The sequence below is a fragment of the Rhagoletis zephyria genome, unplaced genomic scaffold (genome assembly GCF_001687245.7).
Source record: "Rhagoletis zephyria isolate East Lansing unplaced genomic scaffold, Rhagoletis_zephyria_1.1 Rzeph_scaffold_15149, whole genome shotgun sequence".
NCBI lineage: Eukaryota > Metazoa > Arthropoda > Insecta > Diptera > Tephritidae > Rhagoletis > Rhagoletis zephyria.
The window spans coordinates 5,100-13,359 of NW_016172216.1; the positions used below are offsets into that span (position 1 = coordinate 5,100).

Here is an 8,260-nt window from a genome sequence, read left to right on the forward strand (position 1 = left end):
TCTATCACTTCTTGTCTTCTGCTGGTGACAAAAGTAGGTTTGTTACCCACATTCTGTATTACCCATTCAGAGGACAGAATGTAGTCTAATAGCTTGTTTCCACGCAAGTTTCGTTCTACCCCATATAGTGTTTTGTGAGCTCGCGTCACAACCCACTATTAGGCCCATACCATTTGCACGATGCACGATGTCCATAATTTCCCTCGAAGGTGGGGGGACTATAGAATCGTATGGCATGTAAGCGGAGACTACGATGGCCTCGGCAGAACCCTCTAAGCATCGTGCATTCGACCGAACGCGGCACTATAATGCATGCTCGCGGCCTTACTGTCCCTCTAAAACAAGGGTGGCCATTTCATAGGCACGCGTGCCAAATTTTTCTCTTCTGCTTTCACACGTACACGAGAACAACTGCGCTGCTTTCACAAATACATGAGCATACTCTATGAATCAGTGATTCCGACGATTATGGTTTTGCTGTGATCGTGCGAAACTTTCAAGCAATCAAGTCGCTGCAAGACACGGTAAAAATGTTTAATATGGATTCGGATGTAGATTTTTTTACCCACTTGTAATGGGAAGGGAGGGCACAATGTTTGGTGTGTCATGAATAAATCGCACGGACGACAAATTTTTTTGTTAAGCGCCATTATAGCGACATTTCCCCTTATTCCCAAGTATTNATATGATTGTGTGAGTTTTAGCCACCTCTGCTCTAAATTGAAGGGTGTTACCCCAGGAAATCGCTCCAAGTCCACAGATACGCTCGCGGCATACCCATGGTTCCGGAATTAGGATTATTTGGGAATTTGTACGCAGTTTCGCATGCCTACTGTATAATGGGGCAGTAGACGATTTGCTATGCTGCAAATTAATTTGTGTAAAAATAATTGCAGTCATACCTAGGGGAGATAAAACCATTAATTACTTCTTACCTGTTTATCCTTCCTTATCCTGGAAATGAAAATATATTCGTCCCGGGTGTAGCTAAGGGCGATACCCGCATTTGGTTCGAAGAACTTCCAACGAGCCTTCGTCTATGCCAACCACCAGGAAAGAGCGTTCTCTTTTGGTGGAAGTCGGTCCTCTCCTGGTGTATGAATAAATACGCCATTGGCTCGTATTCAGTCCCACGTTCTGCCTGCTTACCTGTCGTACAAGCTCGCTTGTTTTCCGAGAGGGTCCAGGTATCCAAGCAGTGGCTCGCACCATTCTGCAACTGCTTCCACCTTTTAGGATGAATTTGCAGTTTTCGCAGGCTGGCATCCCGGCTTTTAATTTGGGTCAGCCACTCTCGGGAAAGCTCATAAGAGCATTGTATCTTTACGATACTATCCTCCACGCGCATCCCCTCGAACTTTAGTTCGTATGTCGATTTACCAATGGCCTTCCATAAATAGCTGTCGGGAAGGTCTCTTTGCCCTTTGGACAAAGAACATTTCCCTTTGTCGGAATGTAGCTCAACCATCATTGCTTCCGCAGCCACTCTTGCGAATGACGCATAGGGGCAAGGTTGAGTCTCACCCGACGCTCGGGGTCCTTCAACAACCTCACTTGCATGATGAGGTTGGCATGCAGGCAGTTGGATCGAGCGTGAAGGCATGTCCGATTCTGTTCCTGAGACTATCATCTCCATTTTCAGCCATTTTCTCAGATAGCCAGGCGGCCATTAAGGCCTTAGCGTCTTTTACAACAAGGTCGAAACCAATCAAGGAGTGTAGGACGCCGTTAAATATAGTAAGTATTCAACTCGATTTAGATTTAGTTTGGGTCCCTGGTCATAGCAACATTCCCGGAAACGAGGCTGCAGACGAATTAGCCGAGAGGCGAATTAGCCACATTGCTGTCGATCGAGGACCGGATCCCACCTCCAATTGGAGCGTATATAAAGACATATTTCTCCACAATCTCCGGAAATCCATGTATCCAAACTCTTGTGGCCTGTGCACAACCTCGAGAGAATACAAAACCTACTAAGGAATCCCAGATGTGACGTTGCTAGGCTTGTTGCGACTCTTACTGGGCATTGGCTGACTGGAACCCACGCGAGAAGGCTGGGAATCGCCTACAACGACTTCTGCGGAAGCTGCAGAGAGAACGAGCAGAAAACAGTAGAACACCTACTTGGCAAATGGCCAGGTCTAATGAGGAGCAAAAATATCATGCTAGGAGCATATGAGTTCACATCGTTACGAGAGCTATCTGATATAAGTCTACACAACATACTCAACTTCATCATGCACGCAAAATCATTGCTTTTTGAACGCGTATAAATCAGGAATGTACACCAGATGACTCATCAGCAGGGTTGCCACTTTGGTAAATTGTTACCAAAATTGGTAGACAAAATTTGGGTTGGTAAAAAGGTAAACTTTTTCTCATTTTGGTAGATTTTTGATGAACTTTCCGTTCCCGATTTATTTTTCGTAGTTATCTTTAAATATATTATAAATTTCTTTGCATACTTTTTATATAAATACATACGTATAAATGTATATCGATATAAGGCGCTCCATTCAAAACTAATTTTACTGGAATCCCGAGGAGCTTTTGATTGCCTAAATATTTTAAATGATTATTTAAATATAAACAAAAAATTTACAGGTATGGAATTACGCACTATGATTGTTCGCAAAAAAATAAATCAACGCCATTTTTTATTAATGAAAAAAAATATATAAAAAAAATCAACGGGAATTTGAAGGAGCACATTGCTGGCTATACTCAAATAGTATTTGCTTTAAAACTCCATACCTTAAATTGTTCTAAAAATTCAGAGTAAAAAATTCGAAATATAGACGAAAAATTTTGGAATTTTTCTATATCGATGGCTGAGTGGAAGATCGACCTATCTCGGCAGCCAGTTCGAAAACATTCTATCTCAAAAAACTTTTCAAGAACGCCCTGTTTCAGAATTCGTTTCAAAAACGCCCTATCTCAGCTGCCGATTCAAAAACGCCCTATATCAGCATATTTTCAATACATTTTGAAGTGAGATAGGGCGTTTTTGAACTGAATTTTGAGATAGGGTGTTTTTCAACAAAATTCTGAAATAGGGCGTTCTTGAAAAGTTTTTTGAGATACAGCGTTTTCGAACTGGCAGCCGAGATAGGTCGATCTTCCACTCAGCCATCGATATGTGGTATATAGTTTGAGTGCTCGATTTTTTTGGACTTAGTTAAAGCAATAAAAAAATTTTACTCGAAAAATATTGCGAATTTTAAAAAAAAATCACTTTTTGAGATACAGTATTTGTCTATAATAACTCGAGTTGAAGTTTTTCAAATAATGAAGTTTCATTGTTGCCTTTAGTTTCATCACTCCCGTATAACTAGTTAAATAAAAAGTTCTTAAAAACAATTTTAATTCTTATTGAAATAACTAAAAAAGAAAAATAAAAAAAACTATAGTTTTGATTAAAATAAATAAAAAAATATCAAAACTATGGTTTTCGTTAAAATAATTATAAAAAAGTTATTGGTAGATATTTCCCAGATTTGGTAGATTTTTTTCAAGTGGATGGTAAATATTTTTTTTCGTCAGTGGCAACCCTGTTCATTAGTTCGATGTTTTGAGTTCCTATAAAATAATAGGGCTGTTTAGGACCTTGTGCATATGCTTTGGCATTTGCACACTCCTTGCATTTGCATATTCACAACAATAAAATGCACATGGTTGTCATGGCAACAAGCATAAAATTTGCAAATGCAATTCCAACTGAAAATCNATTTTTTTTCGTCAGTGGCAACCCTGTTCATTAGTTCGATGTTTTGAGTTCCTATAAAATAATAGGGCTGTTTAGGACCTTGTGCATATGCTTTGGCATTTGCACACTCCTTGCATTTGCATATTCACAACAATAAAATGCACATGGTTGTCATGGCAACAAGCATAAAATTTGCAAATGCAATTCCAACTGAAAATCACAGATCATTTCCACAACATCCTGAGCATCCTGTTTTTGTTTGAAGTCGATTGTGAATATTGTCTTTGACTGAACCAAAAAACCTCATTCAAAAGTTTTGAATGGAAACCATTAAAATTACGGCGCCCCCATATCAATTAAAAAAGGTTTTCAAATGCGAATTAAAGTTTTTTTTTGTATAAATATTCAAATCCTTTATTATATTTCTTATTTTTGGTAATGGACTTATAAAATAAAATTAAGCACAAATAATAGTCTTAATTGATTTGCGATGCACAGCAGTAAGTAAAATTAAATATGAAAATTTTAAAGAAGAAAAAATAATAATTTGCTATACTTATACATATAGTAAGTAGATATATGTACGCACATTTATACCTACATTAAAAAAAATATTCCGACGAATTGATAACCTTCTCCCTTTTTGAAGTCGGGTAAAAAGTAGGTACAAATGTTATTGAAACGTAATTATTTTTGTTTAAATAGATTAAATATGCGTGTAAGTATGCGTGATAACTCTTCGCAGCACGATTGAGAGAATACATTCTATCATTATTATTCTATCATTCTTGTCTTCGCAGCAGAAGCTACTTCGGGCTCAGTAGAAAATTAAATGGCAGAGGGAGCCTTCCCACCACCACCGGGTACCGCTTTACATCATAGGTGAATTTGAAAAGTCGCTATTTTTTTCAATAAAAGATATGTTTTTCGACAAAAAAGCGTTTTATTTCTGAACATAGTCTCTTTATAGCTCGAGGCATTTCGTCCAGCGTTTTTCCAATTTTTTGAATTTCTTCAAAATAATACGTTTTTCAAGGTCCTAAAAATACCTCTAATAACCTCTTCATTCGACCTAAATCTCATATCGTCCAGCCATTTCTTTGGGTTTTGGAAACAGGAAACTAATCGCTGGGAGCTAAGTCTGATGAATTTGGTGCATAGGATAGAAGTTCGTAGCCCAATTGATGGAATTTTTCAATAGTGACTACACACGTGAGTTGTGTATGTTCAGTATATAAGTCTAGCAAAGGTATTTTTGTATCAGTAAACTTGTTACATAAAAATATCTACAGCAACAATATTTATAAGTTAAAACTAATATCGTAGTAAGTAAACGGCATAATCTGTATGACTATAATCCACACAACTTAGTAAACATAATATAATAATAAAGATTAAACATAGCAAAACTAGAATTCATAGAATTATAGAAACATAATTTTTTATAGAATTGTAAAAATACATGTCTAGCGAAAGCTGTATTCTACGAAATTTGGATTAATATAGACTTGTCTTTTTCATAATACGGAAAAACTCATCCTGATTTACAACTCCATCATGATCCAGATCAGCTTCATCAATCATTTCACGCAACTCCTCATCGGTCAGCGTTTCGCCCAATTCGCGGGCAACGCGCTTTAAGTTCTTAAACGAAATTGACCCGGTGTTATCGTCATCAAAAAGGCGAAATGCTTTTAATATTTCTTCTTTGGTATCCTTCTCAGGCATTTTTATGGTCATCAATTGTAGGAAATCGTTGAAGGATATGCGACCAGTACCGTCCTTGTCAATTTCGACAATCATGCGCTTGATCTCTTCTTTCTTCGGCTGAAAGCCAAGTGCACGGAGGACAACCTTTAACTCTTTGACCTCTATAAAGCCGGTGCATTCGGTATCGAACAAGTCAAAAGCCTCCTTAATGTCGGCTTTTTGTCCTTCGCTGAGCTCGAACTTGGGGCCGGATTTCTTGCGCTGCGATGTCGACTGATTTTGTCGTTTGCCAGCGACATTCGTGGCCAAAGTCGCGGTCGACGTATTATTATGATCCATTTTTTCTCTTAAATTTGGAAATACTATTCATGAACGACTTCAATCTGACAAATGAATATCAAGACAAACCGTTGGCTGTTTGGTTGCAATTAATTTATTTGTGAATAATAAACAACAACGACGTGTTGCTGTGACCACAGGCAGTGTTGCCAGAGAAAGTGTCCTAAAAAGCTTAATTTTTTCCAAAAAAAATCTTCAAAATAAGATTTTAAAGATAAAAAGAAATAATTTCAAAATACCCTCGAAAAAATACACAATTTGATACTGGCTTTACGGCTGTAGATAGCCTTTATTATGTTGGCTGAAGAAACTTAACAATTTTAAGTTATAAAGTCCTTTTTATTTCAATTTAAATTAAAAATAAATATTGGCTTCGTGGTATCACACAACTTTTAGCTAAGTTTGTTTTCTAAATCACATACATATGTTTACAAATAATTAACCTACGCTATTTTATGCGTACATTTAAAAAACGCGTCTATGTAGGGACGCGATATTTTAACAAATTTTGTATTTTTTTAACCGACTTCAAAAAAGGAGGAGGTTATCTATTTGTCGGAATATTTTTTTATGTCCTTAAATATGTTACCGCATAAATTTGGACCACGTGAACCGATATTTTCTTTTTAATCGGAAAGGTGATAAATCGTCATTGGATCACGAAGAAATTAACGGTGTCTCTAAATTTGTGTATTAGTGTGAAGTCGCTTGGTTTTTTGCTTAAAAATTACTTGTTTTTTTTTTGTTTATTTAATGTTATCTATAAAAAAAACATGTAAGACCAATCTTTGTACACAAGGTAAGAAGATTCATAACAATGTTAAGCTTTTTAATTCGATTTCCTATGGATATTGTCTTGTAAAGCTTACAGCTTCTTTTTTTCTTGTTATAAATTTATCCATGTAGACTCATCACTAAATATTTCTTAAATGGCAATTTAATTCCAATTTTCTATTGTTGTCATACGTTTAACGTATTCATAATAAACAACATTTTTTTTCTTCCTTCATTTGCTGCAACAATGATGGAGCAAGGATAATATAAATAAGTGAACAACTGTAACTTAAACATACACAAAAATCTTAATTTTGGAGATATATTCAGTGTAGAATTCTGTTTTTTAAAAAAATCTTTGTTTTTTTTAATATTTAATAAAAAACTGCTCAAAAAGTCTTAGTTTTGAAGATAAGTAAATCCTCACTTATGGCAACGCTGACCACAGGCAGCGCTATGACCGTGGTCTCCATCGCGCTGCGCAATCAACCCTAACCAAACGACGTGCGTAGTTATTGAATGCTCCCTTGTTTTTGACGACGATTTTCCAGATTCTCTAGAAAATTCTCTAGAAAAAGTACACACGGAAATGAATTCATCAAATGAACGCTTTCTGTCGTCAGACTACATTGTAAATATTTAACGCAGATACGTATCAAAAAATTACACGAGCATGAAAAACTTTTTGGAAAATACTAAATAATTTACATAAATGATTTTTTTAGGCATTATTAAATACATATAGGGAACTGTTGGAATATATTCTGTAATAGATTGTAATGTGTATTATTATCTGAAAAAAAAAATTGTAAGTTCACAAAATTTAATAAATTGGCGATTGAGATCATACAACCGTTAAAGAAAATTTCAAACTACAAGATTACTCCAAATGGTCCTAACCATGATACAAATATATGAAGCTAGTTTCACTTAGATTATTTTTGATTAAAATCGTGATTATTGACTGGATTCCTCTTCAAAACGATCATGCATACTCCTTATTCATACCATTCCAGATAATATATAACATAGGCCTGCGAAGCTATATCCCTTAAAAAACTAATTACAAATTTGGAGAGATATTAGGTACTAAGCTACGAAAAAAATAAATAAAAAATGCTATCACGTAAATTTTCCGAGAAAATTCGTTTTTAATTTTTTTTCAATGTTCCCGCATATTACTAGCGTTAACTTGGAATTCCCATAAGGCTTTCTGATGTATTTCCTTTTTGGTTGTTGTTGTTTCCGACAGGGTGGGTGTATGATGTATTTTGGAACGAATTTCCGTCATCCCTTGTCAAATTTGGTTTGGAGACATCTTTCTGATGTACTTAGTCTTTAGGGGTATTTTTAACTAGAACTGGTGTTTTTTTNATTAGCAATTTGAGTTGGTATTAGGTCCTAAGCTATGAAAAAATAATAAAAAATTTCCGTCAGTTAAAAGTTCCGAGAAAATTTATTTTTTTTCCTTTTCTTAGTGTTACCGCGTATTACTGGCGTTAACTTCGAATTTTCATAAGTATTTCTGATTCACTTAGTCTCTTTAGGGTTATTTTTAACAGTTTTTTTAAGAAAAAGTTTAGTTTTAGTTCGATTACTTTTTGGCTTTCCATGAAAGTTGTTAATTATTCTAAAATATAAATATCATCAATAAAATTAAAATTCGATATGCCAGAAAAAAACAACGCTGTTCTTTAATTTAACATACCTAGATATTAAAAAAATAAAATA

At 35.4% G+C, this 8,260-nt stretch overlaps 1 protein-coding gene across 1 annotated transcript; it reads right to left on the minus strand.

Moving 5' to 3' along the window:
* Positions 1–4,870: 4,870 nt before the first annotated feature.
* On the minus strand, positions 4,871–5,784 carry LOC108378871 (caltractin-like). Its single transcript, XM_017635180.1, has one exon. It carries the CDS (start codon positions 5,753–5,755, stop codon positions 5,204–5,206), a length of 552 nt encoding a protein of 183 aa, XP_017490669.1. The 5' UTR covers positions 5,756–5,784; the 3' UTR covers positions 4,871–5,203.
* Positions 5,785–8,260: the final 2,476 nt, after the last annotated feature.

Bases quoted from the DNA above. Each gene is read 5' to 3' on its own strand.
- LOC108378871 (XM_017635180.1), bottom strand. From the start codon at position 5,755: ATGGATCATAATAATACGTCGACCGCGACTTTGGCCACGAATGTCGCT.